The sequence below is a fragment of the Drosophila santomea genome, chromosome 2R, assembly GCF_016746245.2.
Source record: "Drosophila santomea strain STO CAGO 1482 chromosome 2R, Prin_Dsan_1.1, whole genome shotgun sequence".
NCBI lineage: Eukaryota > Metazoa > Arthropoda > Insecta > Diptera > Drosophilidae > Drosophila > Drosophila santomea.
This window is the reverse complement of record NC_053017.2, coordinates 6,374,738-6,397,116: the sequence shown is the minus strand read 5'-3', so window position 1 is coordinate 6,397,116 and position 22,379 is coordinate 6,374,738. Positions and strand designations below refer to the sequence as shown.

The 22,379-nt window shown below is 39.0% G+C and overlaps 2 protein-coding genes and 2 long non-coding RNA genes across 9 annotated transcripts in view; 1 reads left to right on the top strand and 3 right to left on the bottom strand.

Moving 5' to 3' along the window:
• Nucleotides 1–22,379, bottom strand: part of LOC120444358 (fasciclin-3) — a 72,765-nt gene that overhangs the window by 11,421 nt on the left and 38,965 nt on the right. The window lies entirely within an intron of this gene.
• LOC120444362 lies at nucleotides 369–1,082 on the bottom strand. The gene is made up of 2 exons (XR_005615661.1): nucleotides 914–1,082; nucleotides 369–853 (listed from the first exon to the last, which is right to left on the bottom strand). It is a non-coding gene; the product is annotated as an uncharacterized LOC120444362 (long non-coding RNA).
• On the bottom strand, nucleotides 1,288–3,841 carry LOC120444359 (kallikrein-14). 2 transcript variants are annotated; one of them, XM_039623948.2, is made up of 3 exons: nucleotides 2,965–3,835; nucleotides 2,638–2,911; nucleotides 1,288–2,579 (listed from the first exon to the last, which is right to left on the bottom strand). In XM_039623948.2, exons 1-3 carry the CDS (start codon nucleotides 3,240–3,242, stop codon nucleotides 2,205–2,207), a joined length of 927 nt encoding a protein of 308 aa, XP_039479882.1. In that variant the 5' UTR covers nucleotides 3,243–3,835; the 3' UTR covers nucleotides 1,288–2,204. The 2 variants fall into 2 exon arrangements, with proteins under 2 accessions (XP_039479882.1, XP_039479883.1); XM_039623949.1 differs by having other exon boundaries at nucleotides 2,418–2,579; nucleotides 2,634–2,911; nucleotides 2,965–3,841.
• The window catches only part of LOC120444361, a 63,942-nt gene continuing 61,454 nt past the window's right edge, over nucleotides 19,892–22,379 (top strand). Inside the window, exons 1-2 of the long non-coding RNA XR_005615660.1 lie at nucleotides 19,892–20,019; nucleotides 20,289–20,356. This is a non-coding gene — a long non-coding RNA (uncharacterized LOC120444361). The remainder of the gene's footprint in view (nucleotides 20,020–20,288; nucleotides 20,357–22,379) is intronic.

Here is a 22,379-nt window from a genome sequence, read left to right as displayed (position 1 = left end):
TCACACTGGAATTCGTAGACCCTATAAAACCACTTAGGGTTCTCAAAAGGGCTGCCTGAAATGCCGCCGAGAAGTTTTGCTGCAGCTTGAATTTCCAGAGTCCAGAGTCAGCAAAATCGGTTTCACACTTTCTCCCACAAATAAAAACGGGGATTGCAACAAACTGTGGCTCGAGTTTCGAAAAAACTGCAAAATGTGGGGGAAACGTGGAAGTGGAAGTTGGACAATGTCACATTCACAGCTATGAAAACAAACGCCAGAACTCGAGACGTTGCATCGAATAGAGATGAGCGCGTGATAAAAAACCAATTGTATACAAATGGAGAATTTTATTTCGAAAAATACACTTAATTGGCGAGACCAAAACGTTCTGTCCTCAAGCTTTTTATTCCATTTATTGAAAGTTGCATAATTGTATCTTTGTTAAGAAGACATATTTACAAGACAAGCACATTGCTGATGGCTATTTTCATTGAGTACACTTTTCACGCTTTCCCCTCTATCGCCGACATATGCTACGTATCCATGAGTTTATTCACAGCACAAATCTATTTATTATCCACTCCCCCTGCTGGTGATATTTATTTATTTAGCTTTTTTCGCAGGCGAAAATTTCAGCGGACCATCGTCGTCCTCTGGGTTGGATTTACAGATCCCGACTGTATTCTCCTCCTCCGTTGGTCCCCATGTTTTATTTGATGCCATGTCTGCAGTTTTCACAGGAACGTTTGTCCAGTTCAGTGGTCTGGCCTCAGCGGAAACGTTGGCCCAACTTTAAGTGATTTTTTTTGTATGGTTTTGCAACACACACATGTGTGTGGCCATAGAAATCACTTCACTTCACTTTTCCCCTCTATAAATTGTACAAATAGATTTAATTTAATGCCCTCACTCTTCCCAATAAAAATCAAACTTCGGTCTGTGAGTCCATATCGATGCATCGTCTCCCTGTTGTGGCTTTTGTTTCCTATATTTCGGCCACGTTAGCGTCTTTTGCTTGGAACGTGATTTTTACTTGAATTTTGTGTTCGGGTACTTTGATTTTTCAACTACAGTTTTAGTTGGGTGTTTTTGAAGGTTTTCCTGCGTACAGTGGAATGAAGTATACCATTTATGATATTTCTCAGTTTATTTTCATCGGCTTACTTTACCTAAGCCATGTGGAATTCCTTTAAAATTTGAATTCTATATTATATTATTATATATATTATATACTATATTATAAATCACAAGCACAATATTCGATTTTTTAATAAATATTAGGCTTTAATTCATTTACTGGTTTAACTATCAACACCCCTAATTATTGTTCTTTGTTAATTATAACACCTTCGTCTGTCTTTCCTTTATCACACTGCTAGGTTCAACATCTAGTTGGCTTTCCAGGCGAATGAAAAAAGGCAAATCAGGCACTCAAGTCTGGGCTGCTGGCCACCACAAATTGGTATGCAATTTCAGCAGTATAAAAGGAAAATCAAATGCTGTATGCAAGAGTACGTATATAATTGTGTGTGCACTCTGTGAGCTTATCAACCAGACCATTATATATCGCTTGGCTGGTAATTTTCAATTTATCAGCATCGATTTATCAGCTTTTGTGATACCCAGCTACCTGCATTCGGGCAATTCAGAGCAACAAAAAATATAATTATTACCGATTTATGGCTGGCTTTCCATCCGACGACTGACGGCGAGTCTTGAACTCAAAGTCAATGGGAGTTAAGCAACAAGAGTTCAGTGCAGACATGTTATTGTTAACTTCTGGCTTTTCCTTTTTTCGGCCAATATTATCGCGTGTGTGTGCAATTTCTTGTTACCTTAACGGGTCGGTTTTTTCCGGCGTTTCGTGGCTATTAATAATGATTGGTTGTTACATCAAATTGCCGTGTCGCGGCCTTTTACTTTTTTCTTGACCAATTTTCTATTTATTATTGGGATTATTTATGGCCTTTATCAATCATGTTTTATGTACAAATTTATTAAGTTTTTCGGCAGTTTCCTTTGCTTCTTGATTAATGCAAAAGTGTTGAGAAAGAAAGGAAAGTCAGAGAGGTTTATTTGGGGGGAAAGTGAACGTGCCACACGTGGCACACAGGTGCAATACAGGCGAAAGTTTCCTAGGGCTTTCCCCAATTTTCCATGCATAGCAGGGGCCGGTCAAATTTTCCTTTCTCTAGAGAGAGTTATATTTCCCTGTCCTGATTTCAGATAAGGTTAAGCAATAAAATGATGTAGGAATAAAGGGAAAACCTCGCTGCGATAAATGGGCTTTGGTCCACTCCCTCCGATATCATTTTGGTCACCCAGCTGTTGTAGAACGATACGTCACTGAAGAACACTGGATCTGGACTGGAGCAATTAATGGAGCCCAGAGCTATCCCATACAGCTGACCATCGCAAAATAGTGGACCACCGAAATCTGTGGTACATATCTGATGATCCATGGACTTTACACATATTAGGTCCTCGTTTTCTGGTCTAGCATCCATTAGACTCTTCTTCGCCTTCAGACAATCGTCGAATGGCCGCAGTTCGACATTCACAAGCAACATGCTAGGAAATGATCCAAATCTTTGCCTCTAAGGGGTAGGGTTTTTGTATTGTATGTAACGCTTTGAGTATTTGAAAAGTACCCACTAGTACGCCGAAGTTTCCACCAATGGTCTTGCAATCATTCCCCACTTCCAGCGAGGAGTTGCCAAGCAAAACTGGAGCCAAGTGATGGCCGTCCAATTTCACATACCTCTTCAGCTTTATTATAGCTATATCATTGTGCTGGTTCCTATGGTAGTACGGATGGATAAGCATGTTATGAATATCTACAACAAATTCCTCTGACTCTGGGGTCCTAAAAAGAGCCGCGCAAAGAGCCACCACAATTCGTTTGGGGCTCATCATCACTCCGTTTTTACTAATTAAATATTCGAAAATTAGTAACGAATTAGATATGTATGATATACCCACTCCGTAATGCAGTGTGCTGAAGTAAGCACATGGCGATTGGTAAGGATAACTCCGGTGCAGAAGTGATTATCTCCAGGAGAGTGAATATATTTGCGAGTCCGCAAGGATACCAGATACGAACTGAGATGACTATAGGTTGGCTCGCGATAATGGTTTATATTACTCGTGGTAATATTGTTAGGCAAAATCAAAGGAATTTTCAGCAGCAGCAAGTATCCAAGCAGCATATTTAGATATAAAAGTGACAGGCTTGTCAGGGCTTCAAAGTTAGGAAACATATTCAAGACTTCTACCTAAATAATATATTACCTACTAACAAGAGTGAACGCTAGTGTCGAATCTTTCAACTATCAGATACCCGTTACTGGAAGTTTAATATTCATTTTGGCATTCGGATATAAATTGGTGGGACAAATAATAAAATGAAAAAATTCCAAAACATTTTTTAAAAGTGAGGGCAAGACAGTTTTGGGCGTTAAAGTGGGCGAAAGACCATAAGGAAACAAACTTGCACTTCGTCAATGTCTCTGAAATCTGCAATTCTTGTGTCACCATTCTAGCTTTTTTAGCTCCTGAGATCTCTACGGACTCTGCTATTGATCCTGATCAAGAATATGTACACTTTGAGTGGTCGGCAACGCTTCCTTCTGCCTGTTTTACTTCATACTTTTTATGCAATCCAGAATACGCTTTTGCTCTACGAGTGAGGGCTATAAGCTATAAGCTTTATTATTATAAATGTATTCAAGTATGCAATATTAATTATTTCGAGTTGTTTGGGAAATTACATTACAAATCACATATGATCCATTACATATTTGTATTTCAAGTCGCTTTGCCATTCAATCACTGAACTTGTTGCATATATGGAGCAGTAAATCATTATGCTGTTAAATTTTATTTAACTTTCAAGTCATCAGCACACCAATTGCATTATTCATGCTCCAGCTTAATATCCCCTTTACAATGCAAACATTCCACATTTGTTTTCGCAATTATAGACGTTCGGGCATTTAAACGCTACAGATTTATCTGAGCCGTGCCACAGAGACAACAAAGTAAGACAACTGCCCCAGCAGACATCCACATCTGTCAGTTAATTAATGTGGAGGAGACAATGAGGTCTGTGGTCCTCTACCATTTGCATCTTGCGTTTGGCACTCCACTTTTCGATGAGCTTGTGAGCTTGTGAGCTTGTGAGCGTCTTATTGTAATTATGGGACAATGAAGTTAAGTGGCGTTGGCAAGACAGGGAGTACTGCTTGCATATTCGTGCGTCCCCTGAATACCAATTGCTTATTAAAGTCAAAGAAATATTATCATAATTAATGCCCCGAACAGAAGTGCATGTGCGGACTGAAGAAGTTTGTCCAGTTATCTAGCTGGAAACTTATGCTAAGTCCAGGATTATTGTACAATATATTCTACACGTACGATTAAGCCGACAAAGAGAAAGGAGTGCTGAACTCGGCACTAGACATGTGATATATATTGCGGTCTATATTTCTCATAAATTCAACAATACTAGTTCAAAGTTGCAGTTAGCAATTTATATTATTCCCCATCGTTGTGCAACATGTTACCGGCGAAATTAATATGCGGCCGCCTGCTTGTGCAACTCGCTTTCTGGCCTTAACCCTTTAAGAAGCTTATACAAATTGTGACGATGACAGCGTCTGCCAAACTGGAGAAGACCGAAATAACATATTCCAGACCAGACGAAGGCTGCCTAATTTAATGCAGAAAAACGCACACGCAAGCAACAGACATGGTTGGTGGCTTAGGACGATGTTGAAAATATTGTATTACCCAGTACCACCAAAGTATGTGAATTATTTGAATTTATAATCACCCATCTCTGCTCTTAAAAACCTGAAGAAATTGTAATATCTGTTTTAATCAAATATTTTACTAGAATTTCGATTTTAAGTTACGGTTTTTCCAAAAAGCAATCTCAACTTGGTCAAAGCGAACCAGAAGTCGGGCATTCCCCGCAGACACCCCCTAGAACATTATGTTAGCCCAAACAGACGGCCCAAGGGGAAGCAGCCATCAAACCTTCCAGAGAACGAGGGAAACAGCAGGATCCGCAGCGAAGCGGAGTATAAATTAACATAATTTTCATATACACGCGCCAAAAGTTGCAACCACACCTCATCCTAGCCAAAGAAAAAAAGTGCTGGCGGATACGGAAAACCAAGGAAGGAGAACCCTAAGAGACATATGAATTGCTTAACTTAAGGACAAAATATCATAGAAATTGTGTGAGTGCTTGTGGAGGATGGGAAAATGACATAGTCCCACCCGAATGACAGTTATTAATATATATGCAAAAAAAACTGTCTCGCAATTGTTGCTGCCTACTTTTTTTTTAGGGATAAATGCTGGAAGGACGCCAAGTGTCGCCGGCGATTTGCGAGACATTTATCAAACCACAGAGAAATTATGCAGACAGACTGAAATTTCGCTCAGCCAAATCAGAAACAACACCGAAATCAGCACCCGGGCCAAAGGTAGATAAAGTCAACGAAGTTCTATATACATACATATATACTCGTACATATATATGGAGGCCAGACGTCGCCGGTGTTCATAAAAAGTGTCTGCGAGTGGGTTTTAATTGTTTTTCCTTTTTCGCCGACATTTTCACAGGATGTTAAGGAATGGCGACCTGTCTCGGGCAGCAAAATAAATTGATCTGTGGTTTTGGCCTTATAATTTATGAGCCTTTCTTAGGGGGAGAAAGAGAGTAAAGTGCTAAATGCAAAATTTGACAAATGGCTGGAAATCAGAGAATGCCAGCCCTCGCTCCCAAAAAATGGAATAGCTCTTCTTGTAAATGTTAACGAAACTGACATTAATTTTATGTTACTGGCAAGCGAAATCAATTAATTATTCTTGTTGTCAATTGTGTTGTGTCGTGAAGGAGTACGCATATACGTGGATGGGGAATATTGATTTCCATTGGTGTTGATATATCCTTAGGGGAGTGCCAGCCTATTATGGCTGTTTGTTGATGGGGCTTGTTTAATGTTGGGGAATTTAAAGACAATTTGGTAAACTTGATGCGAGTTTAGTAGTAAGCCAATACGAACAAGACAAAATAAATTTAAATAAATAGTTATCAAAAATGTTGTATTTAAAAGGAATGTCTTATTGATAAGTGTGAGTAAATAAGAGCCATTATTATATTTCAACTTGGCCTTATTAAAATACACATAAAATTATTGACAATTTTTGATTGACTAGATTGTAATTAACCCTCTGGAATTTACACTCAGTACAAAAACCGTGTGTTATTTAAACACTTTTTTGTGCTACACTTTACAAGTTCAAATCCATCAATCCGAGTTAAAACATTGCGCAACCTTTCCCGCCCAACGCCTGATTGCCCACACAATTAACGGGTCAAATTAAATGCGACAGTTTTTGTGTTAAGTTCGACCTTTTCTTCGCGCCGTGGAATTCCATATGCGCGCCCCAGTTAAATTGCATAATTAATATGCAAAACTAATTTGTATGCTAAATATGTTATTATTTATATTCGCAATTTGTTTTTATTCATTTGCGCAAAAGCATAAAAGAAATTGCTTGCTCATGAGTAACAGCTTGACAGTTATGTTTTAACGGTTGGCTGGGCCATCCATGTGTGTCTTTGAACCCACTTTCAGCTTAAAGTTTTCAGAGTTGAAGTGTTTCTGCTTTCTGTTTGATTTTCGCACTGATCTGCTGAACGGATATGGCGATAAGGTATGTTTTTGACTCTATGACTCATTCTGTGTGAGCTGACCCGAAATTGTCGAAATAGAATTTTTTGCACGTTTGAAATGCTTTGCTAATTAAAGCATAAAATAATATGCTGACAAGAGCAGAGTGCTGAATTTCCAGCTAAACTAAACTTTGCCCGAACTTTGGCAAGATCAACTTTTTGCCTTGCCTTCTGTTTACCTTTTGTCTTTAATTTAATTGCCCTGTGTGCATTTGTGTTTGCCCACTTGAAGAGACTTTGAAAACAGTTTGGCAACTAAGCGCTTTTCACAAAATACAAAATCAACAACACCAGCTGAATGCAACATTCGTCGGCGTCCATGACTCGCTTTTCATTCACATGCAAATGTGCCAGCGCTAAGTGGGAAACATGTTTTTCCAGACCAACAAAATCGAGCTCCAAGGCTGAGAGTTGTCCAAGTTGCACTGGCAATGCAGTCGGCGTTGGAAGACGTGGCTTGTCTTCATCCAAGGCTAGCCACTGTGGCTCCCATGTATTAGTATGACACGCCACCTTACTAACGATATACCTGCCTTTAATTTTCACAATCGTGTTATTTTCGGCCCGGGAAATCATTTAATAAATCCATTTATCTGCGCCGACCATATACATTTTAAATGACAGACGCGCAGAAAAGGGCATCTTCTGGTTATTAAAGTTTATTAATAATATTTCCATATTAACTGTGAAAATATTGTAATAAAAAAATACCATATATTTTTAATGCGGAGCCCATTTGTTATTAATGCGCTTTGACAGACTGGCTGGAGCAGCGGTATGATTTTTTTGCCACAGGCATTCATATTTCATAAGCTGTGTTGACATTATCTAACCAAATAAAACTCCCATACACACATTCCACAGCGTTTGCAAATGAACTAAAGCTTTTGTTTCTGAAACGATTTTGTTTTGCTTCATAGTATTTATATTAATTTAACGATATAAATAATTGAGTTGTAATGAAATATTTTGACCAAGCCAAGATTCGGCTTTCTACCAAAGTTCTGAAATAATTTATCACAAGAATATTCAAGGAGGTAGAACCTTTCGTTGAGCGGTAATTAAAATGCTATCTTCCTGCCGTTTGCTTTTTCTCCTGGGGGTCACTCATTCGCCAAAAGACTGAGGTGGCGACAAATGTGTAGGATGCCCAGGGGCCAACAGGGGGTTAGAGTGTGATGCCTTGAGCAGGGGTTAAGTTTTGCCTCGCTGCGCCCATTTAACCTTTGGGTTTTTTGTGTGTGGCCACAGGCAAACATAATTGAAGTCATAAATAACGAATTATGTTGTGAAAGTTGAGCCGGGGATATCAACAGCAACAACAGCAGCTACAGCAGCTACAGCAGCAAAAGCCTGAGCAGAATGAGGCAAGGTTTGTTTAGTTAACTTTTTCTCCTACAGCTTCAGTTTCACACTGTTTGCATAATTATGACATGGCCCGGGAAACGTCTGCAGAGGTGGGAGTTTAAGTTGTCCGAGTTGCTGGCTAATTATGCAAACCCAGCGCAAGCCAAAGATTTATTATGATGGAATAACTTTTTAATGCAGGGGGGTTGGCGTAGGGATAGGCACACAGGATTTGCCAGGTAGCTCTCTAATTAAAAGCTTCGCCGTTTTAATAAATTGTATGATTTTGCTTGACATGGCTCAAGGCCATTTACCAACTGCATACACAAGTTTCCTGTTTTAGCTGAGCGGCAGGCTAGCAGTTGAGAGATAACTAGCAGGAAATAAAGTTTATTTTTTTAACACCGCCTGCGAGGCAGTGTTTTTAATTAATGACGTTGATGCATCCTCCGTTCACAGCCCATTGAATGCCAATAAAAGTGCATTAAATTGCAATTATGCTGTTGCTTTCGCTGACAGCACCGGCGAGTATTGAACATTGAGCATTCAACAGCCTGATAAATGGCTGTGAGTATTTCGTCAGGCGGCTTACAGTGCGTATGCCTGTTGTTTGCACTTACAAAACCTTTTCGCTCGCTTCCTTTGCTGTTTACCACTTTTTTTTAATTAAAGCAAAGTCAACTTGCAGCTTTCTGGGGTAGTGGCAACCACAAAGTGCAAAAGTGCATTAAAAATGCATTTTAATATCGGCTGCACGAGTTGTTCATGCGGTTATTATGCTATCTTTGAATGTGTAAGTATTACTGCATATGCGACGCCAATCTAAAGGCAGTTCTTTAAAACGCATTGAAAAAGATAAAAAAGGGGACGTCAATATTAAATGTTTTCTTTTTTTAATTTCTGAGGAAAATGAATAATTTAAATATGTATTAAGGATTCAACCAGCGGTTTAGTAAGCTAAAAGTGGTTTTCATTGAAGCATCCGAAAACACTGCATTTTTAATCAGACAAAAAAATGACTGTTCCGGCACTTTTACAAATTCCTTTTTATGTAAACTTGCCCCAGATTCTACCATTTAATATTCAACTCGTCTGTGCAGACATTTAGAAGATAATTAATTGCAGGACATTTGTTGATGTTCGCTCTGCCAAAAACTTGTTGTCATGTCTTCCAGCCCGTTTCCGTTTCCGATTCCCAGAACTTACTGGAGATTTCCATTGCCAGCACGGCGAACACGTTTGCGATGGGAAAATGAAATGTTGCTGGCAGTTGTGAAGCAATCCGAATTACATATTTCAACCGAATACAAGGGATTGCTGGCAAACTCATACCTGGCAGAACCCGCAGATTCCCGGTCCCGAAACTGCTCCATAGTCCTGCTCATTTACGTTGATTTCGGGCGGAAAACGTTTGTCGCCAAATTTCATTTGGGCTCGCTTCAATTCGATTCGATTGACATTAATTAATGATTGTTTCGAGTCGCCTTCGCTTACAGCTAGAGCATTGATTTACGTTGTCATCGATTCCCCTGGTCGCCTTATTATTATGCTGGCACAGCAACAATTCTCCGACCGCCGACCAGCAGAATGGCGAAGTCTACATCCCATCTCAATCGACGACGAGAATTTCCAGGACGGGTGTTAATGATGATGAGCTATCCCTGTCAATGTCGGTGAGGCACTTAAAAAAAATCTACGCCATTTCCAGAGCATTGAGCTATTGAGATAATTCGGGATAGGGTTCAAAAACCCCTATCCTTATATCCTATTCTTACTCTTATGCGCTTCATGAACATAAATCTTATTTTATAAACATTTACGATTAATTTCAAACATTTGCATTATTTTTTGAAGTGCACACGGTCACTGCAGTCCACTGTTCTCGGCTCCTCATCCTTGCAAATCGCAATTTTGGTGTGGCTTCGTGCCAAGTTTCAGTAATTATTGCCCAAACCAGTTTGGACTTTGCAACCAGACGGGGAAGCAATATTTAATTATGGTTTCTGCTCGGAGTTGAGGTCGGGGCTATGGAAACGCTTCCGATTCGGGTTTTTGTGGCTTGTCCTTTCGATTAAGAGTGGGTGTCTGCCAGTTTATCAATCAAATGGCAATTTGGTGATTAGCATTTAACTGTAGCTAACTTCCATTAGCCGAAACATCAGACAATTGAAAAGTCAGCACTTGCAATTCGACTTAAAGCCTGCGAATTGTTAATCTACTAATAGCCAGGGACCTACGATGCCATTAAAAATGGAAAGCAGGTCAGCCGTGATTTTTATACAGAGTTTATCGCTTCGATTAGCTAATCGTATCGGATCGGAAACAAACAATGTGCTGGTATATGGTTTGCATATTTCATGACCTTTGACAACAATCAACTACGAGTGGAAAATCCCCGAAAGGGAAATCCGAACCTCTATGTGGGGAATGGGAAAAAGCTTTCAGCTATCACCGAGCAAATCCTTGTGGATTTTCCAGGACTTTACCGACTTGCATTTCTATGCAGGGCAGGACTCTTTTCAAGAGGGAAATGGAGCCGTAATAAATGTCAGTTCTTCCTGGGGAATACCCCAACTTTATTGCGGTTGAGGTGAGGGCAAGTCTTGTCGGATAATGCGATACCTTATTCGACCACTAACGTAAAAGACTCTGCAAAAACGAAGGAGAAATAGATTATTTTGATCAGTTTAAGGACATGCAGATTTCATCTTCAATGTTATTCAGATACGTTGTTTCATGAAAGGCAGACATATCTTTTTTATTAACAAAACCCAGCTAAGCCATTGCCACTTCACGCTGAATTTCGTTGTTCCTGCATGATTCTCCTTATTATTTCGTCGGGTGCATAGAAATGCTTTAGAGAATTTGCATAATTTTAAATTAAACACTATACAAATGGAGTTTTCATTAAACAATTGCAGGGCATGGCATTTGATTTTTAAATGAAGACAGCCAGCTGCGCACACAAGTGTTCAGGGGTGTGTCTCTGCCATTTTAAGAGGGTTCACGAATAGGGGATTTGAATGGCCAGAGGCAGGGGGTAGTTCACCCTAATTATGTCAGAGTGTGTAAAGTCAGGCGGCAGAAATTCGAGCGCTCCGAATTATGTCATCAGGGAAAAGCGGAAAACGAACGAAACAAAAAAGGATGGGAAATCCATTCATTCAGCCTTTTGTGATTAGCTTGGTCATTTGGAAATTGAGACGTCAAGAGGGCCTCAGGGTTTCTTGTCCGGATTAGATCGGGGGTTTTTGGGCTACTTACGGGTTGGATTTAACAGCCACAACAAAGGCAGGGAAAAAGTTTTCTTCTTCTCCGTTACCTGAGGCCAAATGGCAGGAAAAGTGTCAGCGTAGTGGAACGTATAAAAAAATAGGGGAAAATGCAAACAGGTGCTGTCTGCATCCAACTTTGAAACAATCTGCCTTCTTTGCTCACTCTGCGCTGTGAAAATTGCATTTTAGCTAATGTTTGTCTGAGCCAGCATTGTGCTCAGTTTCAGTTTCATTTAAGTTTCCACAATGACAGTTAATGACTTTAAATGGTTAAATGGCAGTAGCACGAAGTAGCTCAAAATTTGAACATTTTCGCGGCGTCCTCTTTTGTTATTCGTTGAAAAGTTGAAAATTTGATCAAAGGCTTCATTAGAATAAGCTCACAATAGATAGAAAATGAACTCAAGTGTTAATGAGATTAGTTACATAAATACGGATTATTGTGCTTTTGGCTTACTACTCAATTGCAGCACTATTTGTGTGTAAGTTTATTGTGCTCGAAGTATGACAAAGATGTGTGTGAGGCATGACTGAGCGATTAATTACGAAACTAAAATTAATCAGGAACATGAAGTTATGTGACCAATAAGAATGGAAGTGATAAAAATACTTCAAGTCAATATATATTTATATAAGAACATACATTTAAAACACCATTTTTGTTTTCGATTTTTTGGTAGTAGTAAGTTGTTTGTCTTATTTATATTGTTGTTGTATTGTTATTGTTTTATACGTATTGCCAAATCTATGGAATTGAAAGCAATCATTGCGCATACCATGTGTTCATCGCAAAATGAACATATTTATAATATTTCCATTTAATATTTTGGAACCAGGCCCATTCCTGCACCTTCTACCTCTCCATGGGCAGCGATAAGCCCTCGAGTGACCTCTAAGTGACCTCATAAGGCCGAACCACCCTGCCAATTGAGCTGTCAATTATCGCCTGGAACAACCCAATTTCGATTCATTGAACAGTGAATGCAAAAAATAACAATAATAGCAGTCAAGCTGAGTTTGCTAATCCCTCCTAACGAGAGGATCAGAGGGTAGAAAATCTCCACTTCGAAACTCGAAGAAGAAGAGGATTATACTAGAAACTGCTACCTGAATTCGAAAACTGGCCTAAAAAAACATCGCATTCGATTCGAGATCATTGTCTGGGGTTTTTCGGTAGATCAGGAGCTCCCATGAATGAAATGCGCAGAGCACCACAATGGGACATATGTAACTGCCAGTTTGGAAAGCATTGTGCAATACACATGATAAATGTCCGAATTTGGGAGTGCGAGGAATAATTCCGGCTAATGGCCATTGTTATATGCAGGCTACTGTTCGTACTTTCATTTGTCTATTTGAAATGCGGATTTAGAATGTGCCATGAGTCCCTCCTTCCGCTTCCTGTTCCACATAGAGTCCTCACTCTCTCTCTCTCGCGCGTGCTTGATTTATTATTAAATCCGTACATGGTTATTAGTTTTTCTTTTTCTTCTGGCAGAGGTAATAATTTTCCGAATTCTGTATATGAATTTTTGTATGCACCCCTGTGGTCTTTTTAAGAATAGGAAATAAAAAGGAACCCCCGGTTCTCAACGCCATTTCAGCGCTAAATGTGATTTATATACATTTGATTGTATATATTTGTTACTGCCTCCTGGCTACCCTTAACATCCTTCCTATCCCTGCTGATTTTCCCCCTTTCGGGTGCTTTGCGCTAATGAATTCAAATGTGTGCGTAATTGAGTTATTAAAATTTCAGTGACCCTTTGGATGGCATTTGGAAAAAGTACATGCGCGCACACGCATTTAGGGAATTTCAATTCGGAAATACTTTAGAGGCGCTGATGTGAAGATTTCGCTAGATTTGCAGTAGCAAAAAGTTATATTTTAATTTATGACCAAGTCTAATGAAAATTATTTCCTTCCGCGCGGCTAAGTAACGCATCAAAGGGGAGAGATAGAGAAACATAATGATACGAAAACTTGTGATACTTTAATAACATTTTCAAAAATTAAATCTTGCAAAAAACATAATTTTTGTATCCAAAAATATATTCTCGGGTTGTAAATTTACTGCAGAAAAAACTGTTCAACTGTTCAATTTGGCTACTGTTGGAAAAACTCCACTGTTGGAAATTTCTCTGCGTCGAAATAAGTACAATTTCATTGCAATCAAATTATATAGAATTGCATTTAAATTGCAATTTGGTCGAATTCAAACCCATTGTCGCAACAATCATTCACCTTTTTTCCTCTAGCTGCCCCGTTGAATATTTTGCAGCCAATAATTCCTCTTAAATACGGTAGCTTAAATTATTTATCAGCTGATGAGCTTTACGGGAAAAAAGTAGCATCCATAGTGCACAAAAACCAAACCGAACTAGCCGAAAGTGAAAAATGTTTCGTTAGCTCCACAAATATGTGAAAATGACTTTTCATTTTTTCGCCACCCACATTTCCGCGTTTGAGTGTGTTTGGGGTAAATGGTTGCAGTTTTTTCTTTTATGACTCCTGTTGTTGTGCATCAATTGGCGCCACAAATTTTGTACTTTTTTTCCCCTGGATTTTCCCTTCTTCTTTTTTTCCAGTTTTATGGGCCTTTTAAAGAGCGCCATGGGAATTATCGGGGGTTCTAGATCCAGTCAGATTATTCAGTGTGTGAACGTGGGCAGGCAAACAAAATATTAACCTCTTTTTCGCACACATGCACAACATGTATTATTTAGTCTCATTCCACAGGATCTGCAAATATTATATTTGGGAATTGAGAGGGGCAAATCTATATAATAATTTGGCGTGCTCTCGATTTTCACGGCACTTCTAATTCTCAAGTGCAAAATAAAAAGGGGTTGCCGCCGGCGTAAAGTAAAACCCATAATTTGGCTTAATAGTTTTTGCAATTACCCAAAAGGGTTCCGGAAAATAACCCTCACCGTGTTTTGCCGGAAGTTCTGCTGGAGAGGCGTAGAACTTGAGTGGCTGAACAGGATGAGGAAGTGAAGGAAGTGGCAGTGGAAACAGCCTGTTTATGCGTGAAATTCGTCTGGCGTCAGGACATTTGTCAAACAAAGTCCACAAAGGGGAGTAACTCGGGAAGGCTACGGTCTCATCGAGCCCCTGTCAATTTTGAATTTATTATGGAACGCGATTGCTTCTGTCTACGATTTCTGGGTAATTACAAAGAGAATTTTTTGCCGTTGACAGAATGGAAATGTCAGCCAACAGCTGGCAAAATAAAATGTTTAAAGGGTACCCGAAATGAAATGATGTGTAGTAAATCAGGTAACGAGATAACTTTTATCGAGGATTATACAATGCTCAGATTAATTTCAGATGGGTGAATGTTTTAAATTTCTCTACTAACTGTGATGACCTTGTTTGCATCCGCACAAGTTAAAATCAAAGCAATCAATCACATTTGCTTTTGCAAACTCCTTTAGTTATAGGCTTTCATAGAGTCTCCAATTCCAGTTAGGCAACCATTTTTAATCTACTTTTTTTTACTTTACATCTACCTTTCAGTCACACAGTTTTTCTGTTAGCTAACACACTTCTCCTCTGCTCTAGTCACACTTTCATTTTGCGCAGAAACCGAGTAATAGCACTCATTTTTAGGGAGCGTTTATCTTGTTCATTGATTTTCTTTCCACACGAAACACCCTTGAAACTAGTGCTTTTCTCCAGCCTTTACTCTGGTTTATTGTAAACTGTTTCAAGAGGCTCTCCAATGCCTCGATTTGCCTCTGTTTTTCTTAAACCCTTCCACACTTCAATTTATGTAGATTTAAAGTGGCAAATTGTATTTGCATTTTAACTTTTCTGTATGAAGGAGCACCGACCACAAGAGGGCCTTTGTGCAAGTGTGTGTGTATTTTGAGGTCACGATGGCTTCAAAGGGTTAAGATGGGGCACTTACTGATTGCCTATTAATTGAGCAAATTCATTATGGCCCTTCTGCGAAATGTATGCGTGGCCCTTTGAAGGGTTTTTTTTATTGTTTGATTTGCAATATTGTGCTGAAGAATCTGGTTTGAGGTTTAATTGAAATGTGATATTACCTGTAAAGAAACAAAAGAAATAACTAAATTCATTTTACGCATCATATAAGGGAAAATATTCACTTAACTGATATCAAATAAAGAAATAGCCAGGCAAAAAACGGGGCTAGAATTCGGCATAAAATGGAAGGATACATTCCAAAACCCCACCTAGCCACATATGTGCACAAAAACACACGGATGGGTCATACATCTCGACTTATTACTCTAATTACTGTGGGGCCAGAATATTTTCGCACACCCCCTCCCGCCGACGAAAACTTTTGCGGCTTAGGGAGGTATAGAGATACAGCTACCGTATCTCCACGCTTTTTTTTGGGCTTGTTTTGGGTTAATGGCTTTCAGGGGAATCGCGTGCAGTAATACTATTTCATGGAGTTACGGGAACAGAGAAAAGAGATCTTGACTGGTGCATAAATAGTCTCGTAAATAGTGAAAAAAATATTTTATGATTTTAGTTTTATTTTATTGTAAAAGAAACTAAATAAAATACTGGGAATGTGCGACAGTGTTGGGGCTTTTTGCTGTACGTATGCAAAGCTAACGCCATTGCGGAATTTTTATTGCCCTTCCGTCGCCAAACCGAGCACACCTTATATACACAAAGCTTTAAAGTGCCATCATGAAATATTTCATATGCAAAAAGACAAAAAAAATTAAAAAAGTAAAGCAGAACTGTATCTGAAACAACGGGGGAACTGGAAACTGGGAATGCCAACAATGCCACAAGCCGTGGCCCAAATGGAGCGCCACAGTCAACTTTTGATGCCTGTATTTCGCGATGATTTTCATTACAAATTACGTTTATTTACAGTGGAAGCCAATGACTGGGATAACCAAGACCCCAAAAATTGTTCAAAAAAAATGAGAGAATTTTTCACGTATTTATTTTGCACATGCAAATTAATGAAGTCGCATTTGAAGTCGGATTTTTCACATGTCCTCTGGACTTTTTCTAAACTTCTCTCACTCACAGATGAGTCTTTCAATTTGTGGCGTTCAAAACATTCAAATCTATTCACATAGTTTGATTGCCAACCAAAGCGAATAGAATTTTAGATAGCTGTTAACAAGGTGTGAACCAGGGGGTTAAGTGAGTACAAACGGGTTAATCCGGAGGTGGCATTTTGTGACTCGGGGTGCATTAGTTTTCGATTGAGTTGTTTAGCAAGAGCAATTGAACGACAAAATTAAATGAGCTCCTTACCACACAAAGTGATGAATAGGAGTTTGCCTTCCCCGCCAATTTGTGAAGCTCTAAGTGACATACTTATTTAGTGAATCTATTTGTGATATTTTTTTTGTTTGGCATGATGAATGGTGGTGCATCTGCTTTAATTGAAACTATGTCGTATCTCTTTAATTTCAATAAAACAATAAAGTGTACAAAAGTAAAAATCGTTTGTTCTAGACTATCATCGATATATAAGCAATTCGTTATCCTTAGCACAAGCTTATGCTTTTCTAACCCACATCAAAGCCATTTTGTGCCACACACCCCAGCTAAGCCACCATTTTTGAAATCCACAAAGTAAAGCTAGGTTTTTTTTGTCTCTGATTCACCTTTTTGCGGAAAATGGTGTGGTGCAACCAATAAATTTCCATTTTATGTTTGTGTGTCGGGGCGCGTCGAATAAATCAAAAATGGTCGCCGCCCCGCCGTGTGAGAGAAATGTGTGACCTATGACCTCAATGCAAATGGAACGCAAAAATATGCCAAGAATTTACCCGAAACAAGCTGTACCATGAACATTTTTAGAGATATGTACATACATATGTATATTTTATCCCCCTTTTTGGAAAACGACGACTATCACAACCCCTGTGTTGGAAAAATTAATTTTCAACTGTTGAAGGTTTTTCCACCATTTCCCTTTTTTATTCGATAAGGTGCGGACATGGCAAGCTTCTAACCCTGGGGTTGCCGTTCACCTCAAGCTGATGTTTACTGTGCTGCCATTTTTGCCATCCGCACGATGTCGCTATGGGTTTATTAAATTTCGCTAGCTCTAATGAAATTTTCGCTTACCAAATTGCGTTTACTTTTACCGTTGAGGGCCACAGAAACCTGTGATGGCCATTGGGTTTCCTGCGGCTTTTCGGGGTGAGCAATCTGCCGCTATATCCACCATATCCTCATCAAATCATCAACATCATCATCGCAGAAAGCAAACATCATCACACCAAGAGATCCCAATATCTAAAGTTTCCATTGGCTGCAATTCACAAAAAGTTGCTAAACAATTTTAGGGGTGAATTTGCACCCCTGCGAATGTATCTAAGCCAAATGTTGCAGCGACAACAATGTTTCGCAACATGGGTGCAATAGCTTGAACTAGCAAAACCTATTCACAATCTTACTGCGCTTTTTAATATTAATAAAATACTAAATTCTTTCCGACTTAAACAAACACTAGGCAAAAAAACGTTCAGTTTTTCAATACATTTTGTTTTGAACTTATACAGAAACTGTACCCTGAGAAATGTCCCTTAAGAAAGGAAACTAAAAGTTTTTGCACTTCAGGCACATAAATCTCACATTTTTTGGCTAAGGCAACTTCAGTAATTATTTAAGTAAATTGGGTCTCTAAAACCCTATGCGGAAACAGGTGATGAAAGGCTTCTTAAGTGGTGGTAGACTGTTCGTGGGAATTTTAATGAATCGGGAGGTCCGAAAGGGGCTTTCACAGGTGTTGGAAAACTTTTCTAGTTGGCCTCTTGCTTAATTTAATTAGAGATGCAAAACTTTAAAATTCCTTGTTCCCCAAAATTGGCCGCACGTGTGTGTGGATGTGCATGTTGCACATGCAGCATTTACCTAACCATTACCTTCCCTCTGCTCCCATGTATGTCACTCAACTTAAATTAGTTTACATGTTTCTGCTGTCTTGGCATTTTCATGGAATTACATTTTTACAAGTTTTTCCGTCTAAGTGAATTAAGGTGCCAACAACGTAGGCCAAAACGTATTACAAAACAACTTGCGGCAACGACTATGTTGCGTTTTCATCTATGTTTTCCATTTATACATATATTATGAAACTGTCAACAAATTTTTAGTTACTTTTTAGATACAATCTATCTAGAGATTTAAGAACCCAAAATAGTTTTACAGCTCTGTGGGACTATATTTAACGACTGATAGTAGCCGACAAAGACTCTGAATAATAATCAATCCTTCAGGGAAATGACTTCTGAGTAATTATGAATCATTCAGGGAAATGACTTCTCTCCTTATTAAGTTATCTAATGGATAATCAAAATGTCAACAAACACACACCAAGAGTTATTAAAATTGAATTTTCAATTGTCTGCGTTTAATGGAAACTCATTTGTAAGAACAACACGTGCATATCTTTCTTAACACAAAACCCGACCAAAATCATTTTCCTTGGGGCCATTTATGCCCCAACCACATTTAAAGTTCAGACAATTTATGCTTTGATTTAATTAAATCGCAAATTTAAATTCACATGGTACATTTGGCGAATGTTGATTACATTTTTGGGGGCTCTCTATAAGTCATAAAGGGTTGTAGTTGTGTGTATGCAAATTTTATGGCCAACATGTGTGACGAAAGTTTTGTGTGTAGGCATTTTGCATTTGAATTGGGCTTATAAACCAGTAAACTAATTTCATTTACTTTTGCCCACAATTTGCTTTATAATTGTCAATTTCTGTTATTGTCAGAAAACTTTGTGTTTGTGTTGATATTTGCCAAAATTTGTTTCGACTATTTCGGCAAATGGAAATAAAGGCAAAAGGTTTTGTGTTTAACAATTTAAGGATTCTAAATAAGCTTTTCAGGTTTAGATTTGAGGTTAAAATGTCATTTACAAAGTTAAGTAAGCTTAGATGGTCCCACAATGGGTTAATAAATTCTTTAATTTATTTAATCTATATGCGTTTCATTAGGCACAAGCAAAAATTTGTCTCAATTGAATTAAGCATGTGTTAAATCGAAAACCAATTACGAAAAGCTCTTCAATATAAAAAAAGTGCAAGTGAACAAAGAAAAAAATTATTTTCGCCTTCGCGCAATACTGTCGTGTTACATTTACAAGCAGTCCACCTTTTTTTAAATTTATTTTTCGGTACTCAGTGGCGATTCCATTTAATAATATATTTTCAATGCTATCCGAGGCCTTGTAGTCCTCATGTCATTCATGGCTTTTCCCCCGGTAGTGGAAAGCCCTTTTCCCGCCTCCTTTTGTTGTGCGAAAATTTATTGATATGAGTGCGTTGTGTGTGCAATTCATTTTGGTAGTGAAAATGTTAAGCGTCGTTGAATGCAATTGAAATGAGGAGTCGAAGGGTCCAGAATCGCAAATGAAAAGCGCATTTTCTACTCGTTTGCATTGCGAGTGGGTCCTTGCATGGGTGAGAGCGAAGTTAACGTTATTTTTACCCAGTAATTCTTAAATAACAAGGCTGTGGAACAACTTTAAGCCGCTTTTCAAGTTGGCTGTGCGTGCGCGTACCCAAAATAAAAAAAATACAAAAAAAAAAATACAAAAAAAAAATACGGAAAGCGTGGAATCGCATCGAGCTGGAATTTGCATATTTGCGAAGGAGCATTGAACTCGTGTCAGAGTCGCTGGATCGGGTGGGTGGTTGGTTTTTGCTTTTTAGTTTCTGTAGTTTCTGTAGTTTCAGTAGTTTCAGTAGTTTCAGTAGTTTCTCCCGGTTGTGTCCGCCATGTAATCGTCATCGCTGTCGTTTTGGGTGGAGCGAACACGTCTCAAATGACGCCTCCACCCGTTTTGTTTGGCCAACTGATGGACAAGTGTCATGAACGCCGAGAATGAGGGATCGGCCATTGCCATCGACCCACAGTCCTACACATGAATTACATTTTCTCCATTTTATTTTTAGGTGCGTCGTTGAGGCTCTAAATTTGATTAATTCAAGAGGCGTTCGCCTGGGGCGTTTAAAGAAGTAAGGTAAGACTTTAGAAATTGGTTTAAATTCTTACAGCCGTAGTAGCCCTATTCTGTTGAGTTCCACATGAATAATTAAAAAAAAAACAAATAAGAAAAATAAAATACAAAGAGCGTTCTTAAGGAATTTTATACACATCTGTAACTTGAACCCATTTAATGTTTATACAAGTAGAAGGAGTACAAATTTTTCCGAAATGCGAAAGTTTGGCAATGCTTTAAGCGCCATGGCGGCAAATTTGTCTGCTTAGAGGGGGAAATTGGTGAAAAATTCTCCCGGCTAATGAAAACCTCAAGCTGTGCGCTCGGACCGTCGAAAATCAGACATTGGCGCAACGGGAGATGAATTGATTTTAAATCAATATTGACAGATGACACTGGCAACAGCAAAAGCAGCAGCAACATCAGTTGAGACGGAAAATGGTTGCAGTGGTGCTGGGAAACTCCTGAGGGGGACGCGTGTAAGTGTGCGCAATGTTGCAACATGTTAACAGCCTGCTATTCAAGTGGAAGCAGCGTCAGGAAAAACTCAGCTGCTGGCTCAGCTGGAGACTGGCGATTAGAGAAAGACGGAGGTCCCGGAGATGCACTGTCAACACGAGAGTTTGGTAGAGCCAACTCACGTGTATATACATAGATATGTTGGGGATGAGCAGATTTAAAGGAATTATACCGAGATATACGCTCTTATGGCAATATATATAATCTGAGCTGGCATCGATAGTGCGCCGGAAGGAAATTGCTTGTGTGCAACGTGAAATCTGAGCACAGAGTTAAGTAGAATTAGCTAGACGAATTCAGCAGATCATGAATTTATATAGACTTTGTTCATATGTACCAAACGAGCTACTTTTATTTTGCATTTACGAATGATATTCTGTTTTTAATTTATCTTTGCACATGTTTTGTCAATATAGCATAAATCTTGACGGTCAAATTCTGAAGATATAATTTGTTTGAGCAAAGAATTTGGTGGTACATTTTTTTGAGTGGGCTTAATGTGTTCGATCATATTCTCATTTGGAATGCTCATCTGTGCGATTATAATTGGAAATTAGTGAGAACCGCGTCTTGTCAATAACTTCATTAGGCCATTCAACGCAGAAGCCCAGCAGTAGGCCAACTCCCTCTACTTTGGCTTCAAACCATTCAAAATTTCCCGAGACACCCCCGGGCGATAACTAACCGCAGATTACACTCATTTTCCGAGCAGAACTGACAACAATTGGCAACCAACAAAAGCCCGCATGACAACGCAACCCATGAGCACATATCTTGTACCTGTATACCTTCAGAAAGGACACATATATAAATAGGAGTCAACTGTAATGGGTCTCCCCGAAAGGAACTGTCAACAATTGCACTCTAATAAATGTCAGATGTGACAGTCTCTCGACTGCCTTAATTGAATGACTCTGCCACAGCTATCTAGATCTAGCTGAAACTAACTCCCTGTTATTATCCCTCCCTGTCAACAGTGTTTGCTTTTTGATGAGGTCTTAGATAGGGGCTGATTAGCAGCTGGTTGTGGAGTTAACTCCATTATATGGGTTCTTTTGCTCAATTAAATAAAACTATGTCAAGGTTCAGAGACGAAAAAGAAACAAAATCCGCAATAAGTGAGAGAATTGCGAAATGTTGTGGCTGCCCAGAGAGCTTTCCCACTTAAACTTTGCTGAAAACAGTTGCATAATTTCAATTGCCACCTGCCGAGACTCGAGACTCGAGCAGAAAGCAGTCATCTGGTTTTCCTCCGAATGTTTTGCTTTTCTTTTGCCATGAGAGAGTAACTTAGCAATTTGGAAAATTGTATCTGCCAGATAAGTTGAAGATGAAGGAAAAGTACAGAGACTTTTGCTATTTGCACTTTTTCTTTCTCACTATCGGGCTTTTCATTTCTCGTTGGTCTCTTTTGGGAAACGCCTCCTTCCTGACCAGACTTTTGTAATGAAGCGTTGAAGTTGCTGTTGACGTTGATGTTGCTGGTATTGCTGTTGTTGCACGTTACTGGAGCCGAGGTTGTTGC